The sequence below is a fragment of the Panulirus ornatus genome, chromosome 3 (genome assembly GCF_036320965.1).
Source record: "Panulirus ornatus isolate Po-2019 chromosome 3, ASM3632096v1, whole genome shotgun sequence".
In the NCBI taxonomy this organism is placed as follows: Eukaryota; Metazoa; Arthropoda; class Malacostraca; order Decapoda; family Palinuridae; genus Panulirus; species Panulirus ornatus.
The window spans coordinates 28,009,640-28,025,260 of NC_092226.1; the positions used below are offsets into that span (position 1 = coordinate 28,009,640).

General features: G+C 48.3%; 1 protein-coding gene across 1 annotated transcript in view; it reads right to left on the reverse strand.

Moving 5' to 3' along the window:
• Positions 1–15,621, reverse strand: part of LOC139761590 (uncharacterized) — a 28,002-nt gene that overhangs the window by 8,003 nt on the left and 4,378 nt on the right. The window contains exons 2-3 of the mRNA XM_071685852.1: positions 7,755–7,989; positions 7,076–7,225 (exon numbers count right to left, since the gene is read on the reverse strand). Of these exons, the coding sequence (XP_071541953.1) occupies positions 7,076–7,225; positions 7,755–7,989 (385 nt within the window). The remainder of the gene's footprint in view (positions 1–7,075; positions 7,226–7,754; positions 7,990–15,621) is intronic.

Genomic DNA, 15,621 nt, shown 5'->3' on the forward strand with positions numbered 1-15,621 from the left:
ACTACCTGTTCTATCCAGTTAACCTGGAGCAAGATAGATATATATTGTTGTTGATGTTGGTGTTAGCAGAGGATCCGATGAGAATACCTCTGTCTTCTTCTGCTCATTGGCTCAGAAATCATCTTGATGGGTGAACCTTTGAGTGTACCTTGACTTTGAACCACTAAAAGCGAAATTTAGACACAGCTAACTTCTTGTTCACATGAGGCGCCCAGTGCCATAGTGTCTCAGTATGTGTGTGCAGGTACTCAGCCCTGGCTCCAGTGAGGACCGTAACTCGGGAAAAGAGCAAGAAATTGTTGTGCAGCGCCGCGGCCAGATTGACAACCCAACAGATGCATGTCGTGACCATCAGGTGGGAACGTCATGGTAGCGCCACTTTTCTGGCGGCCGACAAGACTGACCGGCTCAGACGACCTTCGTTGTTTTAAGTTGTCCCTCGAGACGCGGCCAGCGGGTTCCTGATAATCACGAGCCACACGCAAAAAAGAAAGAGAATCGTTATCCTCTGATCAGCTGGTTAGCGGAGAAGGAGCGTCCTGACACTCGACCCTCGTGCATCAGGTGCTGGCGTCTGGCTGAGTGGCGGTTGCTGGTTGGCTGGGATAAGCCCTAGCAACTCGGGACTGGATGATCCCACAGAGGCCTCCCATGCCTATCTTAATACAGGAACTATTGCCCCGCCCCGCCCTGGTGCATTATCTTTTTGATCAATAATTCTGGCGAGGGTTAGGCGGGAGCGGTGGCGTCCCGCACGACACACACAACACACCACCTAGTGAGCTGCAGACATTGCCAGCTCGCACCTCCTCCTGAGCCTTCAGGCATGGATGCAAGTGGCACTCAAGGCCAGGACTATATGATCACAGGTTCAGTCCAGTACAGTGACATCACATGCTATTTGTCACAGGAAAATCCGCCTCCCCTCACCCCCACAAAAGAAAATCTTGTCCAAATATAAAAAAGTATCTGTTTCTTATTTTATATCTTTTCTCTGATACATGCAGTTTTGCTGAGAAACGACTGATTTTGTAAGAAAAGGACCGTAGGTAAGTTCGAAAAGAAATATCTTCGAGACAGTATTGAAAACGACAGATCCATCAAATGATATAGACTCGCTGAGAATTATTATATTTTCATAATTACTTAGAACACTTGAGGCAGGTGTTTCGATTCGTTTCGATAGATAGTCACAAAATAACGTTGTTAGATCTAATGACCTTGGCTGTTAATAGTCCTCAAGCCGTGGGAGCCAACCAATTAACATAATTAGTTGAGCATTTTATGACAACGTTCTGACACTTTCCTCTGGCCCTGGGGGAACAAAAGACTTCCATTGCCGGTGTTGGCCTAACAAGAACATCGCCCCAAACACCTCCACAGGCAACCGGAAGACAGTATACATGAGGCTGGGTTGCATGTGTTTAGGTTCGGTGCGTTTCTCAAGGTCAGCTCAGCTACGAGGTAATCCAGTAAACGCTGGTATAAGAACTGTGCCACGAGGATGGACCAAACCTAACCAGAGATGAGGTTGGCGAAGCAGACATGCTTGTTGTAATTTGGTTGGTACATTGACATAATCGCTGGTCGTAATGCGACCCGTCACATACCAGCAGACGTGGGAGCCTTCGGGGCCTGTAGCGCCCCTCACAGACATGCATGCCCCCTCCACCGCCACAAGCTGTCGTGAGGAACCCACTCGAGTTGCTCTTACAGAACATGAGCCTTACGTCATCACGTGTATAGCTCGGGGCACCAGCGGGAGTCGGCGACTGGAGGATGGTGCCGGCGGAGTGGGCAGGGACTGGCGCCACGGAGACGACCACCACCTGCCCTTACTGTGGCCCCACCCGCCCCGGTCCCCACACCAACTCACTCACCACGACACTCCACACCCTCCACCGCCATCCCCCACGCAGACCCCCACACCCACATTCATCAACTGACGATAATAAAGACTCGTCAAACGTGACTCTTCATCTACGCTGGAACATCATGTAGGCTGTCCTCCACCATATATATATATATATATATATATATATATATATATATATATATATATATATATATATATATATATATATATATATATATATATTGTGTGAGTTTGTTTTTGTAAGAATGTATACTTAAGTATGTATATTCGATGCGAAATATAGCTAAATAAAAACTAGTCCAATTAACTTTTAGCTGAATTTTACGAACCCTGGCCACCCCAACCCTCTCCGGTAAGGCAGTGAGGCCAGGACTCGGCCCACAGGTTGGGCTGGAAGATCTTGCGCAATAGGGATCGGCGACGACGGTAGCGGAGCGGCCGGCGTGGGACGCTGATGATCATAGCATTACCGCCTGGTGTTACCGTGGCTACCTGGTCGAGAGGTAATCAAGCAAGAGCAGTGTGACAGGAAGGAGTCAACTGGAAGGAAGTTTACACATGAAGAGACGGCAGCAGACCTTAATGGTACACTGGATTGATGATGGAACGTTCGGTTCAACGTTCAAGGTGAGCAACGCGGCCGTCTACCCTCGTGTCCGGATCTTCACTAGCATTCCCCTCCTCCCTCCTCCTCCTCTCCCATCCCAACCCCTACCCCTCCTCCTCTTCCCTTCCCTTCCTCTCTCCTCCTGATGCATATTCCACCGCACTACCACCCCTTCCTATCCCTTCATCAGATATCTTCCACTGACATAACCCCCTCCTTCCTTCAGGTACCTTATACAAACACCCCCGCCCTCCTTCGGGTACCTGCTACACACACACACACACACACACACACACACACACACACACACACACACACACACACACTTTCCTGCCTTGCCACCAACTGCGTTAAACATCCATCGATCGTTGGCTGAGCCCAGAGGATGTTGATCGTCACCTGGTGTCGCAGCTATGGCCGGAATGAGTCAACATTACCCATAGCTCATCTCATGTTGACAGTTCAGCATACAGACAGCTTCCTTTTCTGCTGGTTATTGTTTACTGTGTGTTCCTATCTGACTTACGGTGACCTCTCCTGCACCTCACAGTAGAGTTGCTGGCCTGAGTGTTATGGGATTTTGTATTCTTACTGCTGGCGTTGAACACGACGCGACGACCCATGAGCACGACGGCACGACCTGCGTGCATGATAGCCTGCTCAAAGGGTTGTATCATCGTGCACAAGGTGTTAAATTCCCATGGGCTTAGATGCTGTCGTGTACACCTGCCACAACTCCCTTCTCAAGCGAGTATTAAAGTCCATAGTAGTGTGAGAGGTTAGCCGATGGACGCCACGGGAGACCAGGATGCGACCCTCAGCGTCCAGGGATCACGTCAGACCAAGGCAGCTTCTCCCTTGTTTTATGCTAACACCATTAGGGAGGCCAGTGCGTTGCTTAGTCTGGTGGCGTGTGGCCAGTCAGACAGCGCGAAGGGCGTGGTGTGGCCAGCCAGGCAGGGTGTAGGGTGTAGTATGGCCTCCAGGCAGGGTGTAGGGAGTGGTGTGGCCAGCCAGGCAGTGTGTAGGGTGTGGTATGGCCATCCAGGTAGCATGAAGGGCGTGGTGTGCCCAGGCAGGCAGAGTGTAGGGTGTGGTGTGGCCAACCAGGTGGAAAAGGCCTGACCCACCTGCCTTAGTAGACAAGTAGGGCAGCCCGTCACCAGCTGTACAACTGAAGACTGCCACGCCACCTGTCGTCGTCACCTCTCGATAAAACTGCCGGCTCATCCTCCTCCGTCCCCCTAGCCAGCCCTGGACCCCTCCGCCCCTAGATGATCACCCCATATCCCGTCTTGGACCCCCTCCCCCTCCTCCTCCTCTCCCGTCCCTCAGTCCCGAGCCGGTTACATAAAACCCTAGCCTTACAGCCCCCACCTCCCAGAACCGCCCCTCTCCCTCCACCCTTACCCTGCCTCTGGGGAGCATGAAGTACGTGGCACCTCTTGAACCTTATGCTAATGACGGGACGCCTTCATCCGTGCTGACCTAATGGTGGTTCTGTTTGTTCGGGGGATTCCATTCATATCTTGATATTCATTTACTCGTTTAACATTCGTGCGTTTATAAAGTATGGGAATAAACCTCACATTATAGTGGCGTGTTGGTACGAAGGCCGCTACTCTCTTGTAACAGCCAAAATCAGCATTGAGTGAGGAGGTATAAGATATCTTCTTAGTCTAGTGTTTGTGTTCATTTGGTCCATCGTCGCGCATTACAAGGGGATCAGTCAACTCCCTTCCCGAGCACCATCATAAGTTCAGATCCACCATGTCCTGCGGTGCACATCTTCACTGATCACTTCTCAGGACTGTGTGGTAAAGAGTCATTTCCTTCCTTATTCTTTAATTCCTCAGAAGCATTTTGATGTCATTAGTTGTAGACATCGTTTGTATAAGCTGAGGTACGTAAGTGCTCTGAGGACTCGACGAAAAGACAGTAATTATAGAAACCGGGATACAGTTTGTCTTAGCAAATGTCACATCCATAACCCACTGAAGGAGCTGCTCGGTCGCTCCATATATTACTCACTCGACCTAATTTATTGCAGTAGCGTGCAGGGTGGTGGCCGCCAGACCTCACCACACCCTGTTGCTATGGCCAACAAGCAGGTAATTAGTTTGATGGCAGGTGTCCCTTTTCCTCGTGTTCACACTCGGTCCATATTAAGATAGTGGAATATCTGTACGCTGATCACACAGACACGGGGCGCATTCTGCTCTTACGTCCAGGAAAACAAGCCTCGTATTTGATAGGCTAACCCTGACGTAGATCATGATGTTGCTGGTCGTGCCACAGGAAGACTTCAAGTGTGCCAAACATGAAAACCTTTAGTTCCAGTTATCTAATACCTTCCAGGACCCCATCCACACAATTTCAGTGATACTAGCACGACGGATAACTTTGAATCCAGTTTATATATATATATATATATATATATATATATATATATATATATATATATATATATATATATATATATATATATATATATATATATATGTATAGATAGATAGATAGATAGCTAGATATGTGTGTGTGTGTGTGTGTACCCATCCGTACTTGATCGCCGTTTCTCGAGTTAGCAAGGTAGCGCCAAGAACAAACGAGGAAAGGCTACATCAGCTCATGTCCCTTCTCTAGTTCTCATGTGTAATGCACCAAAACTATAGCTCCCTATCCACAGCCAGGCCCCATTGACTGCACGTCCACCCCAGTATAACACATCGGTTCAATTCGCTCTATCCCGTGCATGCCTTTCACCCCTCTTGCATGTTCAGGACCCAGTCGCTCAAAATCTTTTTCACTCCTTCCTTCCATCTCCAGTTTCATCTCCCTGTTCTCATTCCTTCCACTTCTAACGCACATATCCTCTTTATCCACCTTTCCTCACTCATTCTCTCCATATTTCCACACCGTTTCAGCACACCCTCTTCAGCCACCTCACACCACCTATTGTCCTCAAACATTTTATTTCTACCACATCCACCCTCCTCGCACATCTTTTTCTATAGCCCATGCTTCACATTCATATGATATTGTTAGGACTATTATGCTTTCATACATACCTATTTTCCCCTCCCAGATATCGTTCATTCTTTCCACACATTCTTCAGAGCTCTTAGAACTTTCGCCTCCTCCCCTACCCTATGCCTCACTTCCGCTTAAATATTCCATTCGCTGCCATGTCCACTCCCCGATATCTAAAACACTTCACTTCCTCCATGTTTTCTCCGCTGACACTCACACTCCCTCAACCCTGCTAATCCTTATAACCTTGCTTTAATTCATATTTACTCTCAACCGCAGTCACCAACTTCTGCGGTCTCTTATTCGAAGGTGCCACCAGTGCTTTATCATCAGCAAACAACAACTGACTCACTTCCCAGTCCCTCTCGTCCCCCACACACAGCATACTCGCCCCTCTCTCCAAAACTCTTACATTTACCTCCCTCTCCACCCCATCCATAGACAAATTGAGCTACTATGGTGACATCACTCACCCCTGCCGTAGACCGACCTTCACTGTATACCATTCACTTCTCCTCTCTTGCTACTCGTACATATGCCTTACATCCTTGATAAAAACTTCTCACTGCTTCTAGTATCTTACCTCCCACACCGTATATTCTTACGACCTTCCAAAAGGCATCTCTATCAACCCTAACATCCGCTTTCTCCAAATCTCTAAATGCCACATACGATTTATGTTTCTTTGAGTATTTCACACACACACACACACACACACACACACACACACACACACACACACACACACATATATATAATATATATATATATATATATATATATATATATATATATATATATATATATATATATATATATATATATATAATTTCGTCAACACTGGTTGCCATTTAAACTTGTCATATCGAGCTCTTTCCGTCGTGTGACTTTCATCCACGACTCTACACAAACACTTTCCAGTCAACATATCAGACATAAATGTTCAGAACCGTACAGTACAACTGGCATTTCCCTGACCCACTTCTGTACACAACAACATCATCCTACAAGGGTTAACCTATAGTGTTCTGACGTATGATAATTACGCTATGCCTCTGATGCTGGTGAGTTACATGTATAATATCGACATCCTACACATACTGATAAAGATTTTTTGTGGAATTTCTCAAAGTTAAAATCTGGTAGAAATCCAGAAATCATTTTCAGTATGATCAGGACCGCCTCTGGCTCACCATTGTGCTGCAAGAACGTATAGCATTGTTTTATTTTTTATGTATGTGTTAATGAATTGTCATCATTTCATAACATTATCATTATTATTATCATTATTATCATTATTATTATTGTAGTAGTAGTAGTAGTAATGATGATAGTATTACTATTATTACTACTAAGATACTGATAATGATAATTATAATGATAATAGTAATGATGATAATAAATGATAATGATAATCATCATCATAATTCTTATTATCATTATCATTGCCAAACCGTGTAAATGCAATGTCCGGAGCCATCCGGCAGTCCGTGTTCGGAGGAAGGTGTGCGAGCGAGACACACATATACTAAGCAAGAAACTGTGAGGTGACGGGTACTCACCTAAGGGCCGAGAGAATGAGATGTGAGAGGGGGCTGTAGGCTGCGGGGTCGTGGGCCAGCTGGCAGATGGCTCGCATACGGCAGCTGTCGTCATGCACTCGCAGGTAGTGGAAGTACGCATCAAGCCGGGAGAGCAACGGCCCCAGCTCTCTGAGGGTACAAGACGGTACACCGGGGTCACCACACGGGCCAAGGGAGGCTAAGGGTCATTGAGACACATGCCAGGGGGAGTAAGAGTCTCTAGAACACGTGCCAGAGAGGTTAAGGGTCGCTGGAACACGTGCCAAGGGAGGGTAAGAGTCGCTGGAACACGTGCCAAGGGAGGGTAAGAGTCGCTGGAACACGTGCCAAGGGAGAGTAAGAGTCGCTGGAACACGTGCCAGGGAGGGATACGGTTCTGGGACGAATGCTAGGGAAAGGAGAGGTCGGTGGGACGTAGGATATGGGGAAAGCTTAAGAGAGTCGTGTATAGAGACAGGGAGGTGAGAGAGAGGGATCCGTGGGGCGAGGGACAAGACCAGGGAGAGGAGGACATTCAGGCATACCTGACTGGTTGGGACATGAGGAGGGCAAGAAGTGGGAATCCTGGCAACAGACAATATAATCCATCAAATTATGACACAGAAATTGGCTTATATGTATCAGATTGATGTCAGCGAAGTAGAGAAAACACACTTACTCGTGGGCCTGGTAGTCTGGGAGGCTGGGGTCGTAACGCACTTGATCACTCAGGACTCGGTCCACGGGGCCCCGGATGTCCAGTGAATTGCTTCCCTCACCATCACTTGATCTGGATCGACTGCTTCTAAAACGGAAGCTCGACCAATCAGAATTCTTCCTCCCGGCCAATGAGTAACGAGATCGGAAGGCAAACGTGGGAAGAAGAACGGTGATTGGTAGGTAAACTACAAGATCTGAAAGGAAAGAAAGTAAGCGGAGGTTAGTCATTTCTTCCCAGTGAGACTTAGCGAAAAGAAATAATAACTCAAGCTGTCAGACTGTAAACAAGTCTTCAGTATAACTAGTTTGTGTTAGTTTTAGAAGTTATTAGTTACTATTTGTTGGAGAAGAGACGGAAAAGTAACTAATATCCAGATTAGCAACAGCTTTAGATACTAGTCATTACTGAACGTAACGTATCCTTTACGACGCTCAGAACCACACGTCATGGTCAACAAGTGTGCCACGTCACCATCCTCAAAATCACAGTCATCTAACATCCTTCGACAAGTCCACCGTCAGTACTGTGGATCACAATCCTCTCACGGCAGTCCACATCACCATCTTCTGTACATTCCCTCCTCTCATACACGACCCCGAGCAATCCCTCCTTTCTGTTAGCTTTTGTACAGATAGATTCACAGCGCTGTGTTGCTCATGCTGTGGCTGACGATATTAGAAAACGAAGTTTGCAAATTCGTGGAGAGGCAGCTGCTGGAGTCGTGGCATGCGGAGCCTTCACCCGGCTTAGCCGACACCCGCCCGATCACTTGGCCTGCTGGCCGACCCGTCGTGCCGAGTGTCGCTACTTAATTAACTATCCATCAGCCACACGTCGTACCAGGTTATGGTTTACTCTCCGTTGATCCTTGACGCCAGTCTGGTACGCTCCACTGCTTCCCGTAGTTGTAGGGGATTGACGAGGGTGGTAGTGTGGTGGGGAGAAAAAAAATATCATGATGGATTGATAACCTGAGGTGAAAGTAGAAACAAAACAACGGCACAGGGCGTCAGGTTCTTTGCAAAATTTCGTGTTGCCCATTTTCCTCGATGGTCACCCTCCGAGGCTTGGGGAGGTCTGGCATCGCCAGTCAGTATGCTGCTCCACTTGTGTTAATCTCGGTGTAAAATCTATCAAACAGCCAGCGAAGGACAGCGGGTTAGCTTTACAGCGGCGCCGCAATACAGTCATAACCTCTCACCGTTGTGAGTTGGACTTTCACTCATATGCTAGTGCGGTATTAGAGTGATGTTCAGTGTGAACGGCCGGTGGATAAACGTTCCTCCTTGAATGCAACTGATGATGGGAGAGAGAATGGGTGCCAGCTACTGGTGCATTGCCGTTAAGTTAGCCGTATTAGTGAAGGATTTAAATCTCTCCACCAAATGCACCGAAGGATTTATTTCTAACATGCACAGCTCCTCTCTCTCTCTCCCTTCCTTACTACAGTGGAGAGACATGGTCGGTACACTCAAGCAGTGTCTTCAGTAACAGTATTCAGAGCCAGTTTGTGAAGTCTGTCGTGGGATGAATTCGGTGAAAACACCTTCCGTCACCTTGTGGACGGGGACACAGGTGCGAGGCAGGAATAAAACCTCACCTCTGCTCATGTGGACCTTGCGCCGCTCTGCTGCGCCTCCTGTCATTTCCCCCCCGCTTACTCCACCTTCACTTACAAGTAAAACGACTGCTCCTAATCTTCCAGGCCTCGCTCTCTCGTGCTTATTCCCGGCTCAGCCTTATTATTCGACCCAGAGCATCTGGCAGTATCCCGCATCAAGCGTTATAACGAGTCGGCAAGGCTAGCTAGCCGCCCGTACATGTTGAGGATGGAGTTAAATTGATCTTGTGCAATTACCCAGGTGGTACGCGGAAGTCGGGCGGGCGCGTGGACGAGGAGGCAGGTGCCATGGCTCTTTTCTTGTCGCACCGATAACGTAATTAGTGATTTTCCGGAACCTTGGATCAAAATTACTGCTCGATTCCTTTCTTATACATAGAATAATTATGAGCTGATGGAGCACTACGAGGGTATGTAGGTGAGGCACTACGAGGGTATGTAGGTGACTTGTTACCCATTATCACATCGAGGGTTTGACCTCATAGCCTCGCGTTTGAGTTTACATACAGGAAAGGTTTACAGGAAGAGTTAACAACCTTAGGTGTTGTGACTTGATGTTATCCAACTATTTGCTGGATTGTGTCCCTGTAATGACTCTTACTGATCTGGTTACCTTATGTTCTTCCAGCAGCTCTCCTGGCCTGTGCACACTGACTGTACAATGTGATTTACATCTTGACAGTTCAGCATGATTTCGTTGTCACGATGATATGACACATGTCGATTATTTGCATCACGTGCCCACCCATGACTGGTGTCATAACGCTACAGGCCCTCTGTGCATCACTGCAGGCCGTCTGTGCATCATTGCAGGCCGTCTGTGCATCGCTGCAGGCCGTCTGTGCATCGCTGCAGGCCGTCTGTGCATCACTGCAGGCCGTCTGTGCATCGGAGGTGCGACGTCGGGAGAGGCGGACCAGTGGTGCCAGTCGTCAGGCCGACCACAGCGGATGACGTGCGACCTCCCGGGACAGTACGTGACGCTCGCCAGCCCACTCATACAGTCCACCTTGTGAATCCACCCCTCCAGCCGCCATAGGAATATAATGATCAGTGTTCTTCACGTAGCAATTTAGCTTTTGTTGTTCTCAAAGGTTTATTTCATTGCGCCTACGCCACTCTACTATTCACCTGTACCTATTTACGTACAACATGGACGAGTCGCTCTCCCACTGCCTCTGTACTGTTGCCTCTGACAAGCTATGCCTTCCTTGGACTTGAGACCTTTTGCAAAAGCCTGATGCTAGACTTCAAACACGTACATCGTATATAAAGCTTAACAACGTTGCACTACCAACATTATTACTTTTTCTAGCGAGTTAAAGTCGAGTTAAGCACTGAAAGGCGACAATGTGATGCTTATCAAAAAGCTGGAGTCAGGAAAAGTAGCATGGAAGAACAACTACAAATTTTCTTCCTCAGTCCAATTTGACGGACCATCAATTTGCAGGTCCCGAGCGAGAGAAGACTAGCAGTGGTAGCTTGAGAGCGGTAACCATAAAACAAAAGCTGTGTAACAACTGTAGATAGTTTTTCCCCATTATAATGTCATTGTACGTGTTGAGAGATGAGAATGACACCAGTCCAGCCAGTGGGGAGGAAATATCAGGGCGAGGGTCGCAGAACACTAGCCACTGTCCTTGACGTCGTCAGCCATTTCAGAAAAGGTTACTAAGGTCGACGAGATTCGACTGTGATCCAGCCTGACGAGTCGAACACGGGGGTAGACAATACTTCATACCAGAGGAACCCTGGGGGGTGGCGGCAGACACGTAAGGCTGCGGGAGCCACTCGTGGGTAAGAGGAGATGGTATCGCAAAGAGCGTAACATTCTAGTTATGGACAACTGCTGGAAGAAAGGCACGTGTGAGAATTGCAGTAAGAGATATGGAAGGATGCGGAAGTCAGCAGATGGTCCAGAAGAGCAGAGGTTGATCCAGGAAGAGAAGGAAGCGAGCACAGCAAGAGAGAGAGAGAGAGAGAGAGAGAGAGAGAGAGAGAGAGAGAGAGGTGGACGGAAATCTGGAGGTACATCGTGATGCGAGACGAGAACTTGGCCAAGCGAGGCAGCGGGCGGCTTCATCAGTTCCTAGTTGAGTAGCGAGGCCGGTGCCGCCGCTCCAGCCGGAAGCAGGGACAGCTTACGTAAGGTCAGACGGGGAAGTGGCCGCCTACCCCGGACACAGTCCATCCTGAGATCCTGTAATCTGTTCCGTATTCGCAACGACTCTGGATATCCTGTGTGGCCTGGCGTACACAAGCTACCGCTTAAGACTATTCTACACCACAACCTGGTGGCGACTTGTGGTTGTAAGAGTGCGCGACCAACGGGAGGGCTGATGATCACTGCCTTCGTCATGCGCCGGGTCGTGTCGTCACCTCAGAAGACAGGAAACATTTCACTTCCGTGATGACCGGTGTAGATACCTTGCCTACTGCAGGTGTGTGCGGTCGCTCACATTATCCTGTACCACTCTTGTGTGTTGGATGGATTCCAGTTATGACTTACAGCAGCTAATGTGTCCACTTTATGGTTATCATCATCACTATTATGCACTGGGCATCTCGCACCAAAGGCACAAGTTTTCTTTTTTTATATATAGATATTTTTTTTTTCCCCTCCGCCGAGATATCCAGTAATTCCAGTTATCCTGACGGTGTTTCCAGGGTGTAGTGAGGCAAGCAAGTGTCCGCTCCACTCCGCTTGTGGTAAAGGACCAGTCTCGTGTCTCTGCTCAACATTTTGATGATAAAGGAAGAGGAAATTGTCTAGTATTACCGGGTCATTCCTGAGAGAAGTTTGATTCGTGGATTGTACGTTACCTGTGCCAGCAGTGACACAGACCCAGTCTCTCGTACGGTACTGTTACCCACACACATCGAGTAACACTGGCTGAAATGTACCGTTACTGACATACCAACAGTCATACGGACCAGGCCAACAGTCGTACTGACCAGGCCACCACCTGCATAGACCAAGCTAACAGTTACACAGACCAAGCCACCAGTCACACAGACCAGATCAACAGTTACACAGACAAACCCAACAGTCACATACATAACCAGATCAACAGTTACGCAGACCAGACCATCACTTACACAGACCAGCCTGACAGTCATACCTAACCAGACCAACATTGCGCAAACCAAACCAGACCAAACCAAACACAGACCACACCGACAGTCACAGATCAAAGACCACATAGACCGACATTATTTTTTTTCACGACACCAGTCAGTGCTACAGTCACACAGGCAAACGGTTACAGAACCTAACAGTCGCATCGACAGTCAGAATTCCACTCACACAGGGGGAGGTTCCACATACAGACAGGCACAATGTAGAAGGCGCCACAAGTGAGCGGGTCAGAGGGAGCGCGCGCATGGCAGTCTCAAGGTCTCCACTGGTAGGTTCCCAAGGTCCACAGAGACAGTTTTTTTTTTTGACACAATTATTTCGTTTTTCTTACATAGACTGACTTGAATGACGACGGAAAAAAATTGTGTGTGTGTGTGTGTGTGTGTGTGTGTGTGTGTGTGTGTGTATGTCTGTGTGTGTTGCGTTCCAAGCTTTAAAACATTCCTATTTATCAAGGGTGAAGGAGGAGATTCCTGAGGTTTTTGTCTTTTAAGTAGAATTGAACATCGAAGTCTCTAGTCGAGAATCATTAAAGTTACCGATAAGATAGAAAACGTGCTTGGGAGTCGTACCTGCCGGAGGGGTCTGTAAGGTATCTTGCCTCCCAAGGATCTTTCCTTTTTTCTGTGGTCGCTTTGATCTTCAGCTTTTTATCTCGTTTCGCATTCTTCTGTCGCGAAGGGATTTAGCAAAACATTTCTCCGTAAAATATATATCTTGTCAAGGATAGATAGATAAATAAGAGGATAAATCATATAAAGGATATATATATATATATATATATATATATATATATATATATATATATATATATATATATATATATATATATATTCAAGATCATACCCTTACTAGCACACACAAGCAACTTTACCATTTCCTGATTCTTAGCTTCCTTGTCCCTGTACTCTCTTATTCAAGCAAGGCAAGCGGTGAGCGCTACGAGCTAACCCTGCCTTCATGATAAAGTCTCTCTCTCTCTCTCTCTCTCTCTCTCTCTCTCTCTCTCTCTCTCTCTCTCTCTCTCTCTCTCTCTCTCTCTCTCTCTCTCTCACACACACACACACACAGTGATGGAGACGGACATACAGAGGCGATTCTCCCTCACTCGTGCCCTAACGGTGTGTTGACGACTGTACTAAGGATGGTGGGGTGACAACTGTACCAGGGATGGTGGGGTGACAACTGTACCAGGAATGGTGGGGTGACAACTGTACCAGGGATGGTGGGGTGACAACTGTACCAGGGATGATGGGGTGACAACTGTACCAGGGATGGTGGGGTGACAACTGTACCAGGGATGGTGGGGTGACAACTGTACCAGGGATGATGGGGTGACAACTGTACCAGGGATGGTGGGGTGACAACTGTACCAGGGATGGTGGGGTGACAACTGTACCAGGGATGATGGGGTGACAACTGTACCAGGGATGGTGGGGTGACAACTGTACCAGGGATGATGGGGTGACAACTGTACCAGGGATGGTGGGGTGACAGCTGTACCAGGGATGGTGGGATGACAACTGTACCAGGGATGGTGGGCTGACAACTGTACCAGGGATGATGGGCTGACAACTGTACCAGGGATGGTGGGGTGACAACTGTACCAGGGATGGTGGGGTGACAACTGTACCAGGGATGGTGGGGTGACAACTGTACCAGGGATGGTGGGATGACAACTGTACCAGGGATGGTGGGGTGACAACTGTACCAGGGATGGTGGGGTGACAACTGTACCAGGGATGATGGGGTGACAACTGTACCAGGGATGGTGGGGTGACAACTGTACCAGGGATGATGGGGTGACAACTGTACCAGGGATGGTGGGGTGACAGCTGTACCAGGGATGGTGGGATGACAACTGTACCAGGGATGGTGGGCTGACAACTGTACCAGGGATGATGGGCTGACAACTGTACCAGGGATGGTGGGGTGACAACTGTACCAGGGATGGTGGGGTGACAACTGTACCAGGGATGGTGGGGTGACAACTGTACCAGGGATGGTGGGATGACAACTGTACCAGGGATGGTGGGCTGACAACTGTACCAGGGATGATGGGCTGACAACTGTACCAGGGATGGTGGGGTGACAACTGTACCAGGGATGGTGAGCTGACAACTGTACCAGGGATGGTGGGATGACAACTGTACCAGGGATGGTGGGGTGACAACTGTACCAGGGATGGTGGGATGACAACTGTACCAGGGATGGTGGGGTGACAGATGCACCATGAGTGGTGCATGGGGCCATCAGATGCACGGCTGGCAGGGGAGGGGTGGACGCACTGCCTCACCCTCCCATAAGCAAGCTCCAGTCCTCCCTCTCTCTCTCGCCTGATCATTCCTCGTTACGCTTGACAGATGACGCATACCCCCAACCCTCCAACTGTCTCAAGTGTATCTTCCCTACAGCAACGTCTCCTATTCATGTCACCTCTCGTCTTTGCTACGTCTCATTATCCTACCCACTCTGTTTCTTACCCATTCTCCTCCTTATTCTTTCACATACATTGTTTTCTGTACGTCATCTGATCTTATTTACTTCTTTTCTTTCATCCTCCCTACTTTTTCCCGTCCTTCACCTACCTCTCACCCTTGTCCCTGTCTCATCTTCTCTACTATGCTTCATCTTCCTAACTCCCAGTTACACTCCTAAAGTTTTCCGGTTCTTATTCAATAAACTTATTTTCATTCTTGGTAATCCTCGTTTGACTCGGGATGTGACGTTTTGCCTTGTACCCCCCCCGCATCATCAATAGTTCATACGTTATCGCTCATTTTTCTTCATCTTACTTCCTCACTTTTTTCCCCCCTGCATGGGCAAGCTGCTTCCTGTACTACCTGCCGACGCTTCCCCAACCCTCCATCATTCAGGTGTCGTCTGGTGTTGGATTCCTCCACACTGGAGCTTCCCCTGTCCTCCTGGCTCAGTCTCGTCTCTTATTCTACAGCCACCCAAGGTAACACACCTGCCTCAGGACCCGCCCTGGTGACATCGGCCCCTCTCGTCAGCACATCTGGCTGACGCTCTTCAAGGGTTCGCCCCGTAGGAGCAAAACAAAT